General features: G+C 35.6%; 1 protein-coding gene across 7 annotated transcripts; it reads right to left on the bottom strand.

Moving 5' to 3' along the window:
- Positions 1 to 710: 710 nt before the first annotated feature.
- On the bottom strand, positions 711 to 25033 carry LOC113762350 (exportin-7). 7 transcript variants are annotated; one of them, XM_027305751.1, is made up of 31 exons: positions 24859 to 25033; positions 24581 to 24663; positions 24207 to 24313; positions 23609 to 23949; positions 23178 to 23338; positions 21634 to 21699; positions 17563 to 17680; positions 17339 to 17448; positions 17016 to 17111; positions 15139 to 15262; positions 13803 to 13870; positions 11880 to 11966; positions 11288 to 11440; positions 11097 to 11192; positions 10926 to 10985; positions 10701 to 10819; positions 10499 to 10586; positions 9012 to 9116; positions 8834 to 8938; positions 8712 to 8764; positions 8541 to 8604; positions 8270 to 8404; positions 7946 to 8058; positions 7763 to 7856; positions 7173 to 7392; positions 6003 to 6133; positions 3867 to 4013; positions 3303 to 3431; positions 2785 to 2883; positions 2525 to 2563; positions 711 to 1322 (listed from the first exon to the last, which is right to left on the bottom strand). In XM_027305751.1, exons 4-31 carry the CDS (start codon positions 23850 to 23852, stop codon positions 1185 to 1187), a joined length of 3162 nt encoding a protein of 1053 aa, XP_027161552.1. In that variant the 5' UTR covers positions 23853 to 23949; positions 24207 to 24313; positions 24581 to 24663; positions 24859 to 25033; the 3' UTR covers positions 711 to 1184. The 7 variants fall into 7 exon arrangements, with proteins under 7 accessions (XP_027161552.1, XP_027161551.1, XP_027161557.1 ...); XM_027305750.1 differs by having other exon boundaries at positions 23609 to 23927; XM_027305756.1 differs by having other exon boundaries at positions 8834 to 8935; positions 23609 to 23927.
- Positions 25034 to 25268: the final 235 nt, after the last annotated feature.

Raw genomic sequence — 25268 nt, 5'->3', positions numbered from 1 at the left:
TGATAACACCCCTAGGAAAAAGTGCAATTAATACCCATGACTAGCTCTTACGAAAGAATTATAGAAAACCTCACATATATTTTGTAGAATATTCCAAATTACTATAGGCTACTATTGGATGTAGTATTTTTTTTTTCGACAGTCAGCAATAGTTTACTCTACACTTATTCTTACTCCTTCTCTAACATATTCTAAAGGAGGCATAACTGAACCAATGGGAGGGACCAACAGGGACCGAACCGCTATCGGACTAGACGAATGCACTACACACCCGTCTGGATTTTTAAGAGAGCCACATAATGTGACAATTGATGGTAACAGGCCTTAAGTGACCACCAGCCCAAAGGCTAGTGGTTTACTATTGGATGCTGTAGAATAGCCTAATCTTGTACATAAGAGGCCTAGACTAGTGTAGAACTAGAACTTCTAGAGGTCAAGCATTGTAACCTTAGATTGTAGAATTCTCTTGCTCTCTTGGGTTTGCCTATATATAGGCCAAGTCCTTGAGAGTGCTACTCTGAGATGTTTGGATAAAGGCTGAACTAAATCATTTCTCTTGCCTAAGTCCTTGAGAGCGCTAGTGCCAGATGGGCTAATGTGTTATGAAATAGCCATTCCGTGATACTAGGATAGAGTTTCCCTCCTACATTTGTATTAAATGACAACAACAATAACAACAATAGTAGCAACAATATGTAACACGGCTTAAATGAAATCAAATAACAAGGAATTCAGATTTTAGCTGTAAAGAGCACCATTACAACCAAAAGTTAGTAAATGATCAATGATCAACATAGAATTTACAACTCAAAACAAGTTCACCTAACAAATAATATAACTAAGCATTCTCCTACAGAACAGCTCAAAAATACATTCAAAATAGGTGCATTTAGTCAATCTGCCACAACCTGAAAAGTTCTATTGATGGATGTTAGGCATCAACTATGCACTCATTCAAAAAATTATGTACATCACAATTAGTACAAGTTCATTTAGCATGCTACTTCTCATGTCCACAGAGAATCCCAAATGCACTCAAAATACTCCTGAATGATTGGTGTTTGCCAAGGATGAAAATTTTCATATTAGGAGCCATCTGTAACACGGAGATGAATCCTCAAGGTGACAGATATCATTACGAGTGCAAGTGGATTAAAATTGGAGGTAATCCCACAAGCATATAGCTATTTGACACGAAAATCATTCCTAAATATTGTCAAATTCTGGGTAAACTTGTCTCGGTTTTTTGAATCCAAGCTTCGATTAACATCAACCATTAATTTGTCAAAGCACAGGGAAAGGCGCTGATGCTGATCTATTGGCTGCAATAAAACCAGAAAAATTGTCATTTTGCACATGGAAATAATGGAGCAACCAAAACAGGCACATTTGCAGAGCATGCAAATTTTAGTAATTGCTCTTTAGGCAAGACAGTTTACTGAATAGATAGATAATTAACAACAGTGAGCTGAAATCAAGTAAACTCTGCATACAATTAAAAGCACTCTATACAAAACTATGGCTAGTGCTTTCGCAGTTGAGAATTATTACATATACTAACTACCAGGGTAGTCAAGTTGTTAAAATCTGTTTGCCATCCTTGTCATTCAAAATTCAGTAAATATTTTCATTTTAGTTTTAAGTAATACTGTAATTTGACCATTACAACAATATTTAGCATTCTTAACTGTACAAGATAGCTGTACTTGTGCTTTGTTTCATTATGAAGACACTTGTAAACCTGTATCCTTCCCAATCATCGACTGATGTATGTTTAGTTTCCTATACATGAAGCATATCTATCAAAGTTGTTGATGATTCTTTTTTTATCAGCAGCGTGGAAGCTCAAAAGTTCCACAGCCCCTTCGAGTTGGGTACATATTCTTAATAATCATGTGTTGGTCAGCCGAAGCACTATTCTGCTTACTAGTCAGGTGTCCAAGGAAGAGGAACCCAGAATGGGGGTTATCATCTTCCACGACTATAACTGGACATTCAAAAGTTGCCAGATGCAAAGGATTTTAAGCATTGTCTTGCATGCTAACACGAGAGCAGAACTGAAATATGCTTTTAGTCAAGTATTCTAAACCCACTTTCGCAAACAATAATACCACAATCTCAATAGCTGATTTTCCAAGTTCAACATAATAATCATAACAGGAGAACCATCAACCCCGATAATTAGCTTGGTTGAAATATTCAAATCCCAAAATTAAATTTGAATACAGGTGCCGAAATGGCCACCAAGGAAACTGCTGGAAGAAACGAGAGGCAAATGCTCCAATTCACTTGACCTACCGTTAAGAAGTTTTAACCAATTTACAATTTGGTAAAGAGTTCTAGCTTTTTCTAGAATGTTTAAGCTGCAATTAAGGACTTCAACTCAGAATATATGTTCTACTGCATTATAATTATAGCAGCCAGAAACTAGCATCTAAAACCATGCTAAACCAACGTATTGCATTATGATTGACAACAAAAAGAAAAAATCAGTAAAAATAGTCAAAGCTAGGCTAAGACTTGCCTGTGAAGACAAAATATGAGCTTTCAGATCTGTTAGTATCTGCAAAAAAAATTGTTGCAATCAGTGTCAATTACTTTCTGCAAACAAAGAGAAAACGAACAGCTAATTCATACAATGAAATTTTTACAACAAATGGCCCAAAAAAACACCATTAGAATAAGACAAAAGGAAAGTCTTAGGCCCAATATATTGTGTCGAGTTGTAAGCAGCAGCAAGAAGTGGTCTACAAAAAAGAGCCAAAGAACAGCTCTGAACATCACCTGCTCATTTACAAGTATCAAGCTTATCATTGGTCTGCTAAGACTCCATTGATTGCCAAGATCCTCGAACAAAACTATCTCAAAGAGGGTCTTGAGTATCTGAACAAAAGCTAATATCAGTACAAGACAGCAGAAAGCATGGAAGAAAGGTAAAGCAACTACTTATATACAAATAATCCCTCTCTTTCAATGTTAATTTAACAAAGTAGAAAGCTTTCCTTGACTGTTGTTGGCAATATATATAATCCAGATATCTCAAACTCTCTGTGTGCTCATTGGTAAACGGAGATATTTGCTAATACTTTGCACTACAAGTGTGTGCTCATGGTAGAAAATGCAGGCATTTGTCAGTTTAATTTTTTTAAATGCCTTTCAGATCTGCAAACTAAGATGAAGCAATCATACTGGCACAGACAGTCAATGCAGAATGGTAGAATTATCAGCCTCTGTAATTTGAGGATCAGGACATTACTTTATAAAGCTCACTTTAGTACACAAGAATAATATACTTGGCCTACCTCTGGGAACATAGTGGGACATTCTGAAACATGCCTTGCCAGACTAACTGCAGCTGGTGAAGTGGGTGCTTCACCCATGGTAATGTTGTTGAAATAGTAAGAAGCTAGATTGTCAATTGCTGATGCACACTGGCATCAAGAACAGAACAGATTTGATAAGAAATAAAAGCAATCACCTACCAGTGTGCCACAAAATTCATCAACGTTAAAGGATCCATTTAAACATGCATCAGCATTTCACCATTAAAAATCGGTAACACTAGTTGTATTAACGACCAGTTGCCTTTCTTTAATATCACTGCTTTCAAAATCAGCAGTCAAACTAAACATTTAGCAGATGAATTTTGTGAATACAAGTTTTTTGACACTTTGACTGTACCATGGGCTTGTTAACATACAACACCTGTTTTACTGACTACGTAAGTATGATGCTCTAAATGGATGCAGATACACCCATTGTGAAACCTCACCAAAATTCTTTGCAGGAAATCAACAGATGGAAAAAAAAAAAATTCACTGTGTAAGAGACGTGTATTGCTCCATGATGGGTTTATAGTATAATACCTGTGAGGATATACCACCATCTAGACCTTTCAGACCAGATTCAAGCGAGCCAACTATATGCATGAAAGTGTTTGTATCAAGATTCAACAAGAAAACTATGTGGCTATTGAACAGAACTTCCAAAAATGCATAGTATGCCTTTGTCAGCTGCAAAGAGACAAAGCGAGATTAGAAACTGCTAGTACCACCACAGATGAAAAAAAGAAGGTATCGAGGAGACGTTCCTAGAAAATCACTAATATACAGGTCGTGAGCAGACAGCAAGCATTCAGCAATTGTTTATGAATGAAATTCTTTACCAATTAAGTTATATCTTGGTATTTGTTTATGAATCAAATTGTTTACCAATTCAGTTACATTTTGAACAAAGAGTTGGATGATACTTGTGAGTTTGCCTAGGAAAATCTACTACTTTTCTTGGTGATGTTATCAAAACTACTGCTCCCTAATGGATTTTAAGTCAGATAAACATCTACCACTTACTAACAGTCTTATCTCTCAAAACAAATCCTTGATGCTATCTTCAAGGGTTTTTCTACACTTCAAAATCCTTTACAGTTGCATGATGGTTTCTGCTTATCTTAGAAAGCTTAATGTATCTTATTCATGAGCACAGAGGTGATCCAAGAGAAACTAGATGCAAAAGCTCTGTATGCGCGTCTGAAGCTTGCAACAAATTTCCTATCCTTTAACCAAGAGGTATCTATCAGAAGCGGAGATGCATTGCCCACGAAAGAAGAACACTAAAAGATCTTTGGTTCCTAACCAACTTTTCAGGTGGTGAAGCACAAAACAGAAGATTGACTTTTCCTTCTTCGGAAACTCTAAAGATCCAGTTTTTGTTTGGTTGAGATCTAGTTTATGGTTCAGTTGAGGATGGAATCAAAATCACATAGCTGAGAAAGGAAATCCAGCACGGGAAATGAGAAATTGTGCTAAAGGAAGCCAACAATTCGATAGACACAGGCAATGCCCATCCGTCCAATTCCCAGGAAAGACACATTTCTTGCATTGCCTCATCACTGGGCATTTATCTACCTTCTGAAAAAAGCAATAATCTGATAAGCATTTTTGAAAAAATATGCCTTTACTGTTGAAAGGTACATTTTGGATTTTGCGTGTTCCCTCCAAACCTTTATAAATCTGGCCTTCTCCTGAACACTCTTTTTCTTCCTAAACAGTACGGAACAGACACACAAGTACATTATGTGTTCGAATTATTTTGAAGGACTACTTTGCCATTTGAAGTAAATAAAGACAAAGAAGAATTACATCAGAAGCATAATCAGGAACTCGACCATTAATGCTCAGAGAAGCACAACATCAGAAAGGCCAATAAGTTGGATCCAGGATTATGGTTGTGATTGAAAGCGAAACTTAGAGGTAAGAGTAAGGAGGAGGAGGAAGAAGATCTAGGAATCACATCTTAAAAATCAATCCTTAAGGTATAGTTGCTCACAGTAAGCAAAACAATAGAATCTCAAAACGTTACATTATTCATAAATCCAAAGCTGATCTGATATGTCTTACAGGATGGAAAGACTAAAGACATATTTTACAGACATTCAGAAACTAGTCATACTCCTCCCTATGAGTATTCTTCATTACTTAAAACTGTCCCTAGTAATAGGTGCTTCTCCAAATCCAACTTTTTGGAAAAGGTGACTTCATGATGGCAATGGTCCGCTATTTTCCAGGATTACTGACCACATTTTTATGATTAACTTGATCAGACAATTAAACTAGAGACACAGGATTGTTTAAGCAGATAAAAACACAATCATTCTCTTTACAAAGATTTCTAAGATTGTGGGGCATCCCAAATTTGGGTCATTTAATATTAAGAGCAACAGAAAATTACCCTCTTTTTAACTTAACTACTAAAATGACAATTAGATCTTATGATTTGCAACCCCGGTACTTCAGAGAGTTAACTACTAATATGACAAGTGGATCTAATCTATAAGTTCACCAAAATAACACTATCCTTAACAAGCCGACAAAATTCCATTTAATCACTACTACTCTTGTAGACTGTAGTACGGATGGAAAGCATCTCCAAAAAAGATCTGATACGAATTTACTCATATCCTTTCAATTACTCTTCCTCATTCTCTAATGAATAGCCATACATACCTTCCTGTAAGCCAAAATATCAGCCAAGGGAATTGCCAGTGTCATCTTAAGAGCAATATCGAGTGCATCAGCAAGTGCTCTGTCTCCATAGAGTTCAAAAACTCCAAAGTTCACATAATTTCCAGCAAGAGCTGCCATGTGGTAAAAGCAACAGCAAAAAGTTGGTGCAAAAAAATGGATAAAATAGAGTAATTCCAATGGAATCTGTTGATTTTAACAAATATTTACTTTACTACATATCCTAGACTCAGTGAAATGCGATGGCCTAAACATGTATAGCCTATCCTACAGAACTACTACTACTAAAAAAACATACTAGTTCTACAAAAAAGAAAAAGTAACAAGGACAAACAACACTAGCCTCCTTTTACATTTCCATAAAGATAAAGGCATACCCCCTCAAGTTTTAATACAGAAAAATAGCTGCCCAACCAGCCCTCCTTGAAAGGGCAAAGTTGCAAAGCCAGAACCCCACAATAGCAGAGCTTCAGGCAGCAGATATGCCCAACAAAGGCATCCCTCTATTGCTCAGAATAACATTAGTCTGAACACAATTTTTTATAAACAGGAAGATGAACATCCTTTCGAGCAGTAAACAATTAATAGTAAAGTTAAAGCTGAGCTTTAGTAATTGTATGTGATTTCCACATAGCAGAACCACAAATCAAACTGGTCAGTGAAAATTTTACCGAAGAGGTAAGCAAACATATTCCACAAACCAGAAGAGAGCACCTTCTATTGAGAACAAACAAGAAGCGAGATAAAGGATTTTTTTAACGAAGTCGTGACCTTTTGGAAAGACTGTAAGGTCTTAAAGATAGGTAAAATGAGGTAAAGACTAGAAATAACCATTCCAAATCTCTCTCAAAACATATAGGAGCTCAATGACTCTCCTAAATGGCTTGTAGAACTCCTTGCTTAAGCTTAACTAAACTCTTAAAAAGTATCCAAGGATTCTTACAATTCTTTATCTCACCAACAATAATAGTTTTCCTACATGCATGTAGTAGCTATTTTAGAGGGTCCTCAGAATTAATTTTCTTACCAACCGAACATGTCATTCTGCAAAAACAAGATCTTACTAGACATAAAAGAGTTTCAAAGGACGAATAAAAATGCAGAAAAACTAGTGTAGTTCCAGAATATTCTGATGTACAAGAAATTGTTTACCTCTTGCAAGGATAGTTAGTGAAATCCATATCCCCTTGTATTTGAAGGCATAAATATCCGCAGGATTTGGAAGAGATAAAACTCTTGAGCCATATGCAACAAGAAGCTTGCTAACTTCTCTAAAAAGTAATATTCCATTTGGAGAAGAAGAATCAAAAGTCAAGCGTTGAGCTTTGTTTAATACAAACTCAGCCATGAACTTTAACAATGGAGTTGTAACCTGCAGAATTGTGCAATCAAAGTTTGTGCGTGTATAGAATAATGTTCAGAGCTCAGACAAAACATCAAATTGGATCAAACATTAATGAGTACAAATATAGTTCATTGGGATAAGTCAATTGGACAAGCCAAAAGTTAAGAAATAAAGAGAAAAGTTTATAAGACTACATAGAAACGCAAAAGGTCTGGCATATGTTTCAATATGGAGATAAAATGAGCAAACAGAACAAGCACATCATTAACAAGCTCAACTTAAGTTCAAACACCTACCTAAAAGAATCAAAATGAAATGCTTGAGCAATAAATTCAGACAACGAAAACCAAAAGCAAGGACATAGTTTCTTAAGAAAAATTCAACCATGAAATAGTACCTCCGGCGTATCAGCCCAGTGTGAGATGCCCTTTAAAAGAATAGGCATGTGAGCAGGATATATCCAATCAAACAAAAGCCCATAAGTTCTTCGACTGAAAAGCCACCAAAAGGTAAAATGAACAAATTGGCAAGAACTACTTGATACTTTGATTAGACTACCTCAGAAGTAAAATGTACGGACCTATTTGTCGCCATTGCAATGCCTCTAAGATCCCTCATCAACCCAATTAACTTATATTTCACGCCATCTGTTCGGAACATAGCATCAGGTGTGGCACCCAAAGTGACGAAAACCTAAACAGTGTCCAAACATATCAAGCAGAAGATGTCAATGACTTGCAAAAATGATTTAAAAGGAAAACCCTCAATTTAATCTTGCATTGCATATAATTGTACACTATGCATGATCTATGTATTTGCATATCATGCATAAATTGCAACTTAATCTACATGAAAAAAGTTTATGGAGGATAGGCAAACACATGACAACACTTAGTATACATACTTGCAGTAGTGAATCCATGGAGGACTTAAATAGCAGAGGACTATCCTCCAAAAATATTAACCAGCCAATCGTATAATAGAAAGTTGTTCTGCTCCGTGAGCTTCTATAGTCTTCAAGAAACGGAAAGTGCTCCTTCTGAAACAAGGGGTAGGAGAGAATATCCGTATAAGCACACAATAGATTTGCAACTTCATGCATAAAAACATAAATAGTCCCAAGGCATTGAGACAGTCTGAAATTCAATTAGTTCAGATGATATAGATTGCATTACAGTGTGATTGGCAATAATAAATTTAACAGTCTCCAATTTCAGCAGCAGCTTTCCAGTCATATAGCTGCAGGGGGAAAAAAAACAATTATTTCATGATAAGACATATCACTAGACTAATTGTAGGAGTTAGAAATACATAAAATCTACAAAGTACTAACTATTCATACTTACCCAGAAGCCAGCTCCAAGAACAAACTTAAAGTGTGATCAACAACTTCATCACTCTACATGCAAAGAGAAATGAGATCAACTTGAACAAGCAGCTTAAAGTAGTAAAAGATAAAAACCATTACCTCTGTATAACACTTGAGGTTCGTTGCAATTTTTCGAATAAAAAAATCCAACAGCAAAAGGTGATCATGAAGTCCAAGAAGTTCAGAGAGTCTGGCATATAACTGCTGCAATATAAAGCAAGAACATGGATTATCAATAAGTCCATCAATATTTTGAAATGAGAATAAGTTGTATTACCTTTGATGAATGCATAGCTTGATCACCCACATAGGACTTTCTGAAAAATTGGAAAAAGGTAAGAACTGCACGATCAAGCCTTTGTTTGCTTGGTTCGCCATATCTCTGCAATGCAACAAGACAATAAAATTGCTATATTTCCTAGCATTTGAAAAGAAACTGCATGTGAGATTTAAAAAATAATAATAGCAAAGAAACTTTTAGTTTACAACACTTGCAGGGGAGAATCACAGATATTCAGTGAAAGCAACAAATTGCAAAAGGAACAAAGGTAGATCAAGAAGCCCACAATGTATCACTCAGATCTTTAATAGTTATATCTATCAAGAGTGTTTTACAACATCAAATGTTATACATACTACAGATAACTACTCAAGCAAAAATCTAGCATAAGCAACGATATTGACTATTACACAAAAAATGAAGTAAATACTTTGTTAGATATGAGAGGTTTTAGAAGAAATTTTAGCTTTCAATACATTGTCCGTATAAGAAACACACTCCAGAGGTCAGCTCACTGCTCAGTTGGATAAGCAATCAAAGATGCCAAAAAGGACCACAAAGATCATATCGCATGCTTCTATGGTTTTTACAAGCTAGAAGCACACATCATCTCATATGCCAGACAGTGAAACATGAGAACATCATTATGATTCTTCTAACTGCAACTCCATGCCTATATTTCTGTTGTAAGACGTCAAGTTATGATCATCCTTCAGACCATTCTTGGTTTGGAAATTACTAATACTATAAGCTTGAATGTCTTAAAAGCTGAAAAAACGCATGAGAAAGTTTTCTATGGATCTCTAGAGATGCAAAGAGTTTTCCTTTTTGACCATGTCAACATTATCTGTGTATATAAATCTGCAATTTCACAAAGTCACCTAAAACCTTATGGTTGTCCACTGTGTAAATGGGTGATTCTTTTTAGCAGGTATACAAAAACATAATAATATATGCTACTATCAATGGGAAAAAAAATTTGGAAATATCAGAAAGAGCAAAAAACATATAATAACTAAAGGTAAAAGCCAAAGTATCACAGTGTAATATTTCTTAAGAAAAATAGAGGAAAAGGCAGAAAAAATGTGCCTTAGAATTCCATGGAATTATTGGCAATCATTTGTGAAAAATCACAGAGAGCAAAAAATAAATAAATAAATAAATAATAGTATATGAAAGAAATATTCCAGTGCATTATTTCTTTAAGGAAATTAGAGGAAAAAGGACAAAAACCTGTGCCCTAATCCATAGATTTTATTTCGAAATCACTCGAAGTCTGTCAAATTTTCAGTATTTTTAGTTAGTCTCAGAATCCAAGGAAAAGAAGCAGCAAAATCAGAAGTGGAACTTAAAACATAGTGGCTACTTCAAAAGTTGCCACAACAAACAAACAACTTATGCAATTTGTGAAATTTAGTAGAAAGCATTAGTATCAAGTCGCATAATATCATTCGAAGCAGTGAGGCTTTGTCCCCAGTGCATACCTGACTGTGCAACCCAGTATCAGAGACATTAACTAAACGCAATACACGTGCTGAAAGTTCTGCATCAATTACTTCTTGTGAATCCGAGCTGCATAATACTCAGTGATTTAAGTTTAAACATACATAGACAAGACTAAAATGAACCCAAAAACAAAAAAAAAAGTTTGTCCACCAACAAGCATCACATAGAACGTTTCTTTACCTGCAACCAGAACACTGCTTCACTCTTAAGAGAGCAGCAATTATATGCACTATCCAAGAAAGTTTGGCTTCAATGACTGACAGTTCACCACCATCAGTAGGTTGAAGTTGTGCTCTTTCCTATATAAAGGAAGAAAATCCACAGAAGAGAGGGGATAAATAAGTACATTTTATCGAATACAAGGAACACAAGCAATAGAAAGCACTAATGGAGTCTTCAGCATACCGTATATGTTTGTAGAATTGGTTCCATGATATTAATAAGAAACAAGCTACTGCTTTCATACTGAGATCATGAACACAAATAAATCAGTGACTGTTAGAAGACGAAAAGCTAATAGTATTAGAGCTATGCAATGAGATTCTTTAACAAGGAAAAAAAATACATAGACTTTACCTGAAATCTACAAAGATTTGGAAAGGAATCAAGCTGATCTTGAAGAAGCTCAACATTGTCCAGAGGGTGTTCTGAAAGATCATCTGGTAATCCAGCCTAGAATGACAAAATGAAGCAACCCATCACTTTACTTCCCTTGCATTAACTTTCCCAACTTGTCCAAGCCAAAAAGAGCCATGACGACATTCTACCTGAGTTGCATCCAGCCTTGATGTGATATAACCTTCAGTAATTTTTGGCACAAACTCATCAAGTAAGCTCGGTGCATCCGCCTTCAGATATGGTACAGAACTTACCAATCTGGACCACAGCCCTAGAAGGTAATAAACACTGGTGCTCGCCCACTGCAAGAAAACAGATTCAATAAGATTTTTAAAGTAGAAACTCATGATGACAAGAAACCTGGCTACTTCTAGCTGCTCCTAGTGCTTACAGGAGTCCTATGAGCTAGTGTTACTTTACTCCAAGTTGACAACTGGAAGGAAGATGGGTATATAAGCAGGAAGGAAGGGGAAGGAGAATGGGGAAAATCAAAAAGAAGAAAGAAACAAATCAAGAATGGGGAAAAGATGACAAGAATTATATACGTGGTGTATCCACAGCCAGGTCCAAGGAACATGAAAGAAAGTAAAAAAAAAAAACACTATTTTAAGATAGAATATCAATTAATATCACAGAAGCAGTTTAAGGCGAGTCCTGTTATTACTAAAATCACATCACATTTCAATCAAGGAAAGCTATAAGTAGATATTATCCAAAAGCAGAATGCAACAGTGTATTTACCTGCCAGGACTGCAAAGATTTTGACGTAAACTCTGCTACCAAACGTATCCATTCACTGTATCCTTCCATATTGACAAGTTCTGACAACTGCGATAAAGCATAATTACGCTTACCAAATCAAAGAAATTATACTCAAATTCATACACGACTCGACCAAAAAGTACATGCAAGTTATGTCAGCACCAAAGTTTCAGGCAAGGTACAAGTATCCAGGTTCAAATTTAGTCCTTAAAAAAAATGTTGCTATTAGAGAACAACAAAAACGAGACTTGGTGTACCCAGTATTGAAACAAGGACCAGTAGACTACCTATTGAAAGAATGAGTCTGGGCCTCTAAGCTTTGATTTAATCCCAAGCCAATGTCTAAATGTTTGTTGGACATTTTAGAAGTTAATTAAACACATCCATGAGTTCATCTTTGGTCTTCACTAGATTATGGAGAAATTTTAAATCCTAAGCTTTTGGGGGAGTCAACTTTGAGAACTCGGAATTTCTTTCTCTGACAAAGAACAGACATTGCCAGAATCCATATCTCTTGCTGTTGTCATTCTGGCTTTCAGCTTACTGCTCTCATCCAATGCTCAATTCCTTGAATTAATTTTCTATAATCAAATGCATCACCATTCAGTATCAGAGCAAACTTTGGATCCCAAGAAATTGTCTTGACCATTTACTTGGGAGCAAAAGATACTTTGGAGTTGAGGAATGATCGTCTGTTAGATTTAACCCATAAGAGGTTGCCCAAGCACAAGCCTGGGACTTGCAAAGGAAACAACCTGGCAGGAAGTCATGGGCCAAAAAAAACCAGTAGCTGCACCTTGAAGTTCTACCAGTTCTACCAGAAAGAGACATCACCAAAGACTGATAAAAAGAAGAAACGCATACAAGGGGCAGCAGAGTCTTGAGCAGCCTAAAACAAATCTACGCACAGCTTAGCAAATCAATTTAAGAGAAACAACCAGATTTATGAGAAGGGTTCAAAGATTGGAAGTTTCTCATTATTATGAAAGGGCAATTATAAGCCAACGCGATTGGATATTATCTGAATGTAGATTTGGTAGAAAAATGGAAATAGATTTTTCACAAAAGAGTCTATTCATGGTGCAGGATAAGTACTGAAGTCTAAAGCATGTGTATGAACTTAATAAAGATTCCCACTTAGAACACATCAAGGAGAAAAAGACAGGATGTTCTTTTTGCTCTCCCCTTCAATACAAGTAGAACTCGTTTGACAAATGTCAACCACTGCAGAAAGAATAACACAAATGATTGTACCAGTATGTTAACATAACTACTTGGACTTGAGCAAATGACTTATTCATGTTACTTTAGGCACTGAAACAGGAAAATCGGGAACATTGCTTTAGCTTGAGGAGTGCAGAAAAGGTTAAACCGAGATCGTATTTGATAAGAGAGTTTGCAGCACTCCTAGCACTCTTTAAGATAGTTCACATAATGCAAAGTTCATGCTAATGCAGCAAGTAATCACACAGTGAAGGGTGATAACTCTAAAGAATTTTCAACAAACGTGATGCAACAAATAAGACTACCCAGAGATTTTTTACCTAAGGAACCCAAATGACCACTTCTGCAATTCCCTCACTAAAGGGAGGGAACTTGTGGTGCATTTCCAAAAGTTAAGACCATGGCAAAGAAAAAGAAGATGGAAATAATTCTATAAATAACAAATTGAAGATGGAGAGGAAAGAAAACTTGAACCTCTAGTTATTGATTTAATAGGATCTAGTTAAGCCAGGAAATCCCAACTCAGCCAAGAAGAAGGACAAAATACAATTATATTGCATACCAGAAAAAAGGAACACACACTCACAATTAAAAGGGGTATCATGGGGATCTTATCTCAGCTGAAATGGTAAAGGAACTGAAATTCCATTAGACATCAGAAAGACAAGGAAAAAGTACCTGATAATTAATTCTGAAACGTCCAAGTAGGCGGCAAAACTCATGGTAGTTATCATGATCACCCAGACCTGAATACCAGTCAATCAAATTATACAATTAGCAGATGTATAAAAGGAATAAGAGGCATAATAAGGACAAAATGCTGAAGTAAGATTTCATAGGCAACAGCGGGCAATTTAGTTTTAATAGTCAAATACAAGACTTGCTAGCACCATGACAGGGGCATGACTCATAGCTGACCTGCCATCTGAAGGCAACAAGAAGCTTTTCCATACTAGATTAAGATATATTTCAATCCTTCCCAAGGATAAAATTTGACCTACAACTATATTTGAGCTACTATAAAGCGTAGCAAGGACATTTGTACAATACAACTTTTTCATCATTAAATGTAGAGTAAGATGTCCACCCTCCACCAATGATCAAATCAAAAGGAATTTCTCAAGTGCAGCTCCGAAAGTCCCATGCTGTTAACACCAAAGAAAAACAAAGTAGCAATAGCTATAGAGCTAATAACTTAAGATGAAAGGTTTGTCAAAAAGAGATGGGCTAATTGAGTGTCACAATAGCAGAAATCTGCAAACTGACAATGCGCAGAAGAATATCTTCCTCCAAAACTTAGTGGCAGAGCAAACAGAATAAATAACTCTCTCTTTGGGATGACTTTTTCTTATAGAACAGGGGAAAGGGGATAATTGATACCTTTAGTATCCAAGCCAATAGTTATACCAGCTTAGTGAAATGGCTCGACTAACTGAAATAACTCAAGAAAACTCTCCTGATCCCAGATAATTCATGCAGTTGCTTGAAACATCTTTTCCAGCACATGTTAACACAAATCAGCCTTCGGTACTTAGTTTAACAGGCCAGAATTACTAGTATTATCACCAAATGTTTCAACATGATTGAGCTCACACAAGCATGTCAAAGATAGCATAGGCACAAGTATAATTCTTGCACCAGTTACAAAACTGGAGAGAGATAACATAAATGAACAAATAAAGTTTAATTCACCGAAGGTAGGTTCATCAAATTTCATCTATTGTTGTGGATCAAGAATCAGTAGGATGGGTTATGGGATGATACTAGCGATAAGTACGACATCAATGATACAGAGCGGAAGTTTATGAATGGATGGATTGTGAGAGCAACTATGAATGATTTATTCAAAATTTTCAAGTGCATTAAGAAACTGTACCAGAAAATACAACACAAGTGAACAAACAATTACTCAAGCAATATAGTGAAAGTATCACAAAGCATCCAGATTCATAGATGCGTGAAAGCAAAACAGCAAACTAGTCATGCAGTATGAAAGTCCAATTAGCTCCTACACCTGTCCCTGATCGTAGAATTTCTTTTGTTCCTGTCATCAGATGTGCCAAGTACTTGGAACGAGTCACATCAGTTGTAAACAAAGAGCGCCTGACAGATGCCAATCGCACTAAGCACTCCAGAGCCTAAAAATAAAATAATGAAACCAAATAGAAGTTAAGATAAGGTACTAGACATAGAGAATACATGTGACAAGCGGTGTTCTATACGAGGCATAAAAAACTAATAATGTATAATTCAAAAGGTTCAACTGATCACCCAACATAAGAAGAAGCTGGCACAGGAATAACCAGGACAATTTACCAACTACATAATAACATACATGCTAAAATGGAAGTGTGCTACAGGTGTCTGTGTGTAGATTCTACAGGATTCTACAGGTCTATTTGTGTGTGAGTGAGAAAGAGGGAGAGAGACAGACAGATGGTCAGATAAACAGGGAGAGAAACCATCACACACAGAGTAGTTGGGAGAAAATTTGTAATCCATACATCAGAAAGGAATATCAGAGCAGAAGATTGATGTGGCCCAGTGAATCTACCATCCAACTGTATAAAGTATTAACTTTATTTGATGTAAAATCACTTTTCATCTTTTTTCTGAATGCCCTAATAAGACATGTATTTCCTATCTCCACTCAATCTTTCAATTTATTAGGATGTAGCGAACAAATTAACAAATATATCAGTTTTATTGAACCGAGGTTAAATTATATTGCTAATGTCCTTTTATACAACTCTTCCATCTATGCATCCCATAACTAGGGAATTTCTTAAGGACAGCACTGTTTTTGTAGAAGTAATAATATCAGAGGAATCACTACTGCATGGCATAGTGGGGGAGGTCATAAGTAAGAAAGAATTAAAAAAATTTAAACAAATTTGCACAATGTAGAAGCTAAAAGATAGCCCCTAACAGCTAAAAATGGATATCTTGAGCAAACTGCAATAATCAATTCATTAAGCACACATATGTAGTGTGTTATGAAATTAGTAGTACATTGTAACATCCTTTCTTGATTACTGTTCTATAAAAAATGACACAAGTTTGACACATAAAATGAAAGAATTTTGACACACACACACGAACTGCAAAACATGTTACTTTCCTAGAAGCTAGAAAAGGGTACCATAAGCAACTGCAATAATCAGATTTAATAACAGACATAAAGAGCGTATCAAAATTAGTAGTACGTTATAATATCCTTTCTTAACTACAGTTCTATTAAAATGATACAAGTTTCACACGCACGCGCACAGAGAGAGAGAGAGAGAGAGCCTGCAAAGCATGTTACTGCAAGTGCAATGCCCAGAAGGAAGACTTAAATTGTTCAGATATGTTACTTAATGCAACAGAAGGGAATTTAACACTCTAATACTTCTCAAAATGAAAAAAAGGAAAATTTAGAAAGTGAAGAACCCTATCCACCTACAAATTTATCCTCAACAACAATATGATGGACCTACACATCAGAAAAACCAGATGGAATTTTCTAAATTTTTGTCCTAGCAGTAATGGCACAACCATAATCCGCACAGTCTGTACTTTTCATTCACATTGACTTGTTCTGAATTTCTATTAAAGCTGCTAATTTATTACGTTTAAAAATGTGTCACAAAGGGAGAATATGAGAAGCAGAGAATACAAGCCAAAGGAGGAAAGGAAAAAAAAAGAAAAAAGAAAAAACTCTTACTATGGTCCGAATCACGAAATTTGGTGTTGCAACAGAATTCAATAGTAATTCAAATGAAAATTTCAAATCTAATACACTTTGGACTCAAAAGCAAATGACAATAAAAATCAGATACTTGATGAACATTGAAACAATCTGCTTATGATCTAAAGTCAAATATACATGCGTACACATATAAAACAGACCTCTTTCGAGATAGGTGGCTTTGCAATTGTATAATAATCAAAAAATATCTGCACAGTTGAAAAGTCCTCTAACACTGGCTTCCAAGATAGTGGAATCTGCAGAGTCAGGAGTTCAATTAGCGATAAATGAAACTCATTCACGACAGCCATATTAAGCCTTGAGAAAAAGGCAAAACCATCATAAATTTTTATAAGAACAGCACAACTGCAAGTTGTTTCACGTATCAAAGATTCAATATCCTAAGTTTACTACAAGTAAACTAGATAGGGCCAAGGTTTACCATCAATCTGGATTATTAAAGACTAAATGCAATGATTCATACCTGAACAGTACCAAACTCATCAGCACTTTCATCAACCGATGTCCCAACAAAATCAAAAGACAGGCATTTCAGTGAAAGCGAAAGTGCCAGCTCTTGCAAGCGGCTGATGACTACATGCAGAACATAAAAAGTAGGAAATCAATAACAATCAACACAGGCACATGTTAAGAATTTGCGTCCAATACATACAAATGAGAATTTCAGAGCAAAATCCAGCTAATTACCATCACTCTTTAGCTGATGCAATGACGTTATTGATATGTGAAAAATTTGGAACAGAGACAGATCCCTAAAGGAGCAGGCTACTCTTCGATGATGTGTTGAGGGCAATCCTGGATTTGGCTGGTAGTTTTTACAATAGACACCAATCACTATCATGGATAAAATGCTTGACAAAGAGAAAAGTAAGAAGCACAGGCACATGCAGACATGCCACGATTTATGATCTAATCACCTTAAATAACAAACACAGAAAACACAATCAAGTGAATAAAAATAGAAACTAATGACAGATCAATATCCTACATAATGAATCTTGGCTGAGCTCATAACAAAAACCCGATGAGAAATGGCCACTTACTGGAAATCTAAGTTAAAACCAATTTATATTAGGTATACATGTTTTTTATTACTCCCCAATTTGACCATATTTTGTCTGGCTGAAAAAGTAAATGATACCATCTTTGTCGTCCATGTCTTGTTATCAAACTACTCGTATCTAGTGCTATGGGATAAGCAAAAGCAGCAACCAAGGGGTTTGAACTTTCCCAGATGGAAAACTGAAGCATGATGGTCATGAGTTGTCCCAAGTTATAGTTAAATCTTAGCCACACGAGGGTATCTAAAAGGAAAAACCACTAGTTTCTCCAGTGCAGTCAATGGCTTTCAAAAAATTGGCCCAATGGTAAGCAGAACAGACACACACTGTTGGCGGGTACAGGTGGGCAATTAGGGCACCCAAAATATGCTGACAGGGAACATCCACAGTGCCCTGTCTTCCTCAAGATCTCAGTAGAACATTCCAATTTTCTTACAAGTTTGGGAAAGTTACTTTTTTTTCCTCTTATGATTATATTCCAGAAAGAGAGAATGTATTGTACATTCTCAAATTTTTATATGATTTTGAAGTTTAGCAGCTCGTTGGGTCAATAACTACAAGTTAGAGAATCCAATTTTTACCAAAGAAATTGATTTGTAGTTCTGCCTATTTTGGTAGATATAATTACGTGATAGCCCCAATCAGGAACAGAATTGTTTGCTTATTGTTTTTAATTAGTCTCTAATCATTAACAAAATAAACAACCTTCTATACATACTTTGGCATGTCATCAATGCTAAGTTTACTCAAGTATAGAACTAATCCATGCAGATGTATTGTCCATTTATTACAATGGATATATGAACTATGAGGCTAAATAGGCAATGTATTGCATGCAGTTACCAGTACTTCATAAGGTTTTCCATTTCCCAAAAGTCACTGCTTTAATTATTTGAAATTACAATAATCTCAAAATTTTTCTATGATGAGGATAGCTTATTACAGTTCAACCACAAATTATTTGAAACTAGGATGGAAAGAGCCTAGAATTATCAAAAAAACTCAAGGACAGGTTAGTGAAACCGGTTTTTATCACTCTAAGAAGTTGAAAAATCAAACAAAATGTTGACCTTTAAAAAGTCAGTAGAGGAGTTGGCCTTGCCATTTCATGAAGAGATATCTGTAAGTGCCAGACCCCAAAATGTCTGCTTGCAATTAACGTCTAAACTAATAGTGAACATTAATATGGCACCATATCACAGAATGAAATTACCAGCTCCACTAAACAGCTCCCCATATTTAACTTGTATAATACTTCTTTAAAATTGTTTATTATTAATATTGTTATTAGCTGAATCCATGATTGGCACAAAACAGCCTGAATAAGGGTTCAATGTAAAAACAACACACGCCATCAGGCAGTAGAACAAAACTGGTTGCAATATCTAGGCTTGAACTAGAGCTGGGTAATATTTAACTGGTTGGTTTTAGTTACTCAGGTATGACAGAAAGATCAAACTAATATAAAGCAGGAAAACACAAAATAAAATTAAAAAAAAGGAACCACAACTCAGGCTTACCTTATTTTACATATTCAAAAAGAAAAATAACATTAACATTGTCTTTAGAGAGAGAGAGAGAGAGAGAGAGAGCACTTCACTGGTATACACAATGCCTAGAATTTTTGCAGCATCTTACCAGAAGCAGAAACTAAATATTGTAAATATAAATGGTTTAGAAACATCATCATTAAGGAGGAAAAAAATGAGGGCGTCACTGGTACAAACAATGCCTAGAATTTTCGCAGCATTTAGTCTTTTACTAGAGCTGGGTAATATTTAACACAAAAAAAAGAACCACAACTCCGGTTTACCTTATTTTACATATTCATGCAAAAAAAGAATATCAATGATATCGTCTTTGGGGGGTGGGGGGAAAAAATAGCGCTTCACTGGTATATACAATGCCTACAATTTTTGCAGCATCTTACAAGAAGCACACGCTAAATGCTGTAAATATAAAGAGTACGGAAATATCATCATTTTTTTCCTTTTGTTTTGGTTTTTTTGGTTCTTTTTTGTGGGGGGGGCGCAGTTTACTTCAAGTTCCCAAGACCTCCATGAAAGCCATTACCAAGAAAAGAGGAAAATAAGGTAATTGATAGCACATAAAACACAGGAAGTGGATAATACAAAGCACAGAAGTTCATTTGTTTCAACTTTTGTCTACATAGCTAAGGAAAGCAAAACAACACAATGTGCAGAAACAAAGCAATTTGATGTAACGTGGGCTTTCGATCACGCTTATAAAGCTACTAAAAAATATATTTGTTCTATATGGGGGCCACATTTTTGCTGGTAGTGTGATACTAACACCCTGAATAACCATACCAAGTATCATCATAACAGCTAGTACAGTTTATAGCTCCACTCTCAGCCCTCATTTCTCATTCTACTTGTTTTCTCCATGGCCTTGTCTTCCCTCCACCTCTTTACTTTCTTTTTCTCAACAACTCTGCTTTCCCCTACTCGTTCCCTGCTCTTTACAAATTTATCCATTCCCTTTCTGATTATCAAACCACTTCATGAGCAGTTATGCATGTCAATATTGCTGACAAGTTGCAACCAAATGATTCTATCACTGGACTTCAACAGTAAATGTAAAATGTTGACCAAATAAAAGGTTAGTTTACAGAAGTAAATATTCCAACTTATTGCACAAATTATAGCATAATTATTTAATATTAAAAAATAAATAAAACCATATATAACCTCATGCTTCACTTCAGTTAAGTGCAAAAGACCCTAAAGGCCTTTGTGCTTCAAAGTGCTCAGTATTTCCAACTCTACAGCCAGGATGAGGAAATAAAGGGCTCCTAAAAAATTAGTGGTCACAATAAAGAAACGGCTTAGAAACAGAGGAAAGAAATGTCCAAAACAAATGCCTGAATCCCACAACGCTGCCACAGTACAGCAACTGTGCAACAAATAAATCTGTACCCTGTGTTTTCATTGGCCAAATACATCCATCCTCCTTGTAAGAAAAGCTTTAACAGATAAACTTGGCAGCTATGCTTAAGAAACCAACCAGCATAAATAAACCTCAAACCACAAAAGAACACGAGCAGATGCCTCAGATCTTATAACAATTAACTCTAAGTGGAAATATATGCAATGATATTCACAGTAACCAAACGGCCCAAAGCACACTAGAGTACAGGGGCCATCTGGTTAAGCACAAAATGCAAAAGCAAAGTATGTATCTCTTTCATAGAGCACACTATTTATATATCGTGTATGATTCTTATGTTAGCCATAAAGCTCAAAACTATGCTAACAAAAACATATACAAACTTCCTGAATAACAAAACTTGCATAACAAAAATTAAGTTCTAGCGCAGAACATAGCAAATGAGGGGGATCCAAGACACAAAATGTAAATCAACATGCCATGAAGAAAACACATACTTAGTTAGAGATACAGATAAAACTACCAAACAAATAGTGCACCTTCAAGGTTCAAGCATTTAGACAATTAATGGTTTTTTTTTTTTTTTGCACAGCAATATCTCTGATCACACTAAAGACACAAGAAAGCAACTATTTTTTAATATTTAGTAATACATATAAAAAACACATATTTACAGCATTAGCATCAGAAAGTGACATAGAAAAACCGAACTGGTATAAATAGTCCATGCCCAGGATGAATCTAAAAAGAAAAGGGCAAAAAAAAAAAAAAAAGAAATGACACTAACCTGATTCATCTCACAGACAAGCTGGTTCAATATCTTTAATCCAATAGCATAATGTTCTGGTGTTGCCTGATGAAACATCAACCATCTCAGCACTAAATTTTAGAAATAGGTTTTCAATTGCAACAGCCAAGATAGATATCTAGAGTTCAATAATCTAAAAGACCAACAAGTAGACGCATCTGTATGTGAAACAAGATATGAAGATAATTCTAAAATATGCTACGAAAATTAACCCATTTACTAAACTTCAAACGAATTAAGCTCAAATGATACCTAAGACTATCTAGGGCTCATATAAGTTGCGGATTACAAGGCAGGCAATCTGATCATGTAAAATTGCATACCAACATCCTCTCAGATATGGTAACATTTATCTTTTAAACAAAGCATCAAGCATAAGATAGTGTAGCTTGCACCATACATATCCAGTATTATCATTGCAGAAAACAAATAGAATCTAACTTGGTCTGGCAGCTGTAATATGTGCTATTACATGAGTTCAAATAGAAAACAAGCTAATAAATGGTAAATTACATGTCCTTCTATGCCAAAATGACACTAGCAACTGTAACCAAAATGATGGTTAAGCACACAAGTTTCAGCAAAGGCCTACAAGTGAAGAAGATGATAGAAACTTCAACAAACCAGAAATTATCTATTTATTTACAATTGCTCTTCTAATTACTAAAGTTAGTTATTTAGTTGGTTATCAGATACCTCTAGAAAGATTACTTAAGCTTTTCAAAATTACATCTCTGAATTGTGATAGCATTCACCAACCATATCCTATATTGACCCTTAGGACCTTTTATTGCTTCACATTTTCTCATTCTTAACCCAGATAAATTTTTGTAATTGAAATGACAAAACACTTACGATTCACATTTTAGTAAATTCATATGCTGGTATACTGAGAGTATATTAACTTCTATATTTACAGTTATGTAATCATAGGCCTATATGCCTATAAATAGAATTTCAATAAAAGCAGCAGAGCTCTCAAATAAAAACTTTAGAAACTAATCACTTCTGAAATATTCACATCCAGAGTCCTTGATTCAGCACAGTGGACATCCATATATTACATCCTTGATCTGGCATTTCAGCCACCAGGGTGGCAAATTTCATCAAAAATAAATTTGAGGTACTTCTTGCCACCCGGATCTGCACCAATAATCATATCGAGGACCTTCTCTAGTAGCCATGCCCCAGCAAACAACTTTCAATACCATTTCAACCTAATTCAACATGTTTTTCTTTGTAATCCTTGTGAAACCTGTTGGACTGCAAAGTATTTTAACTCCCCTATGCCAATGAACCCTCAGATGAATGGAAGTCTCTACTTTCAAAAAGCATCTTTCACTTCACCAAAGGTGATCGTATGAAAAAGATTCTTTAACAAATACTACTGAAGCAGCCAATTCAGTGGAAAGTTATACCCAGTGATAGTACAAAAAATACTTTAGCTTTAAAAGGAAGCAACTGAGATCAGTCAAATACAAGGACCTTCAATCTCTAAAAGAAAACCAATAGAAGAATGTTACCTGACTCAAAAAGCTAATAGATTCCTTGACCACATCTCTAAATTTGTCATCATCAAACCACCCGAATTTGGTAATACGACATAAAAGCTGTATTAGAGATCCAACCACAAAGGACTGCAACTCGGGCCCTCTGTTTGCCAGATAGTTTACAAGGTAGTTTCCTTCAAAGAGATTAAATAGTTATCAATTTCATACATCAGAAGAGCAAAAATCCACAAGAGCAATAATATTTATGTCAAATTTGAAGTAACCCAAAAAAAAAAGCATAAAAAATCGGGTAGTAGCATCTGTTCGTGTCAGAAGTCACCCATCCATGTTTAACATGGAAACATAAGAATTGATAGACCAGGCCCATATACAGTTTACAAAAGAATAAAATAAAATAAAATACAGGCCCTGAAAGAGACAACATGCTTAAAACAAGGTATTACGGATATCAAGGCGGAGCTGCAATGAGAGACTATGCTCAGTGACTTGTTTCAACAAGCTTGAACTAGCCAGCATCAGTGCATAAGGAGTCAATGCATTGTCCAAAATAAACTGGCATTGGGGTATGTAGTCAGCATTCACAGAAAAGCATTTCAGGGTGTTCTCTGCATGTGCTCGTTCTGCTGAATCCTGAGAGTTGTAAAGCCTTTCACACAACACCTCTAACTGGGCCAAGCTCTCCATCATAAAAATAACCAAATGCCTTCAAGAGATTTCAGCTAACCAAGTAGTTGCACTTATCCAATCCAATCGAATCCAACTCTACAAAATTCCCCAGAACATCCTGTCACATTGTTTACAAAAAGAACCAGCATTGTTTGCGCATATCAATAAACTAGGAGGCACAACTTACACAATAGTTGTACATAAAATCCCAACAAACAGGTAAAATGCCGCATGTGTTCGTATAAAAATGCATACTCAGTAGAAGATATAAATATGCATACATTCATTACATGCATGTATTTATTGATTTTTAGACAGGGTATTGGGCAAAACGGAAAACTGCACCATCTTGACACAAAAATGTTGGAATCTTACCAACTAAAGTGTGCCGAAAGCAACTAATAGAACAAGAACAGGACCGTGTTCAAGATAACTGTTAAACTTGTTCGACACCATAAGCTATTCCCCACCCACCACAAGTGCTGCGGGAAAAGCAAAGGTTGCAGCATCAATGTTGTGCACTATGCACTAAGTATTATATCTCGGCTCAATGGCCAAAAAAAAACAATTGCCCAAAGGAAAAAGAGAAATTACTGCCATAGTTGGAAGATGGTAAAATACATAAAATAACCACAAAATCAAAGTACATTAACATTCATCCAATGAATTCCTCAGTCTTCAACTGTTCTCTGTTACAATAAAATTTCTCAAACGAAGGAAAAAACTATAATAAAAAAAAAAGAAGGTACATTTATTGGTATATACATAAGAGCTCCATCCACATAAAAATCCAAACACCCTGCTCAGCTATTGGCCCCCCTTGAACATAATCCTGATTGACCAAAACAGAAAGAAAAAATGTGAAATGAGATCTCATGAATTTCTAATTTTTACTCCGAATCACGAAAATTGAAAAACGAACAAATCGAAGCAACTTTAAAAATAAAAAACATGACCGAAATCGCAAAAAATTACCATCAATAGTAAAAAAAAAATTAAAAGAAAAGGGAAATCCAGTACGGATTACCAAAGAATAAGGACTAAGGAGCGATCAAGGTTTTGGAATCCAGAGGTGATTTCTTGGGCAGCAAATTACAGAGATATAAATTCGGATTTTTTTTTTATTTTATTATGATTGATTCTTCTGAGTTGAAAGAACAAGGAAGCGAGAGAAGAGGCAGAGACTGCAGAAGAAGGAAGAAACGTGCGGATGTATCTGTATATATGCATAGCTGTTTTGTTTTATAACGTATACGTATACGTAGTGCGTACGTGGAACTCTGATGGTGCAGAAATGTTTGTGATGGGAATTCGTGTGAGACTGATTATGGACCATCGATCATGTAAGAAAAGATCTAAGCCGTTTGATTAATTCATCGTCCAAGCCGTTCGACACATTTATTGGATGTCACAAAACCGTTTTCTTCCCTCCGAAAG

This window comes from Coffea eugenioides, chromosome 2 (genome assembly GCF_003713205.1).
Source record: "Coffea eugenioides isolate CCC68of chromosome 2, Ceug_1.0, whole genome shotgun sequence".
Classification (NCBI taxonomy): Eukaryota; Viridiplantae; Streptophyta; class Magnoliopsida; order Gentianales; family Rubiaceae; genus Coffea; species Coffea eugenioides.
The sequence above is the reverse complement of the archived record's forward strand: the minus strand, read 5'-3'. Positions and strand labels throughout refer to the sequence as shown.

Bases quoted from the DNA above. Each gene is read 5' to 3' on its own strand.
- LOC113762350 (XM_027305751.1), bottom strand. From the start codon at position 23,852: ATGATGGAGAGCTTGGCCCAGTTAGAGGTGTTGTGTGAAAGGCTTTAC. The intron at 4,014-6,002 runs GTATGTATGGCT...GTCTCTTTGCAG, and splicing joins ATATTTTGGCTTACAGGAAG to CTGACAAAGGCATACTATGC. The intron at 3,432-3,866 runs GTATTATACTAT...TCTTGATGCCAG, and splicing joins ATGGTGGTATATCCTCACAG to TGTGCATCAGCAATTGACAA.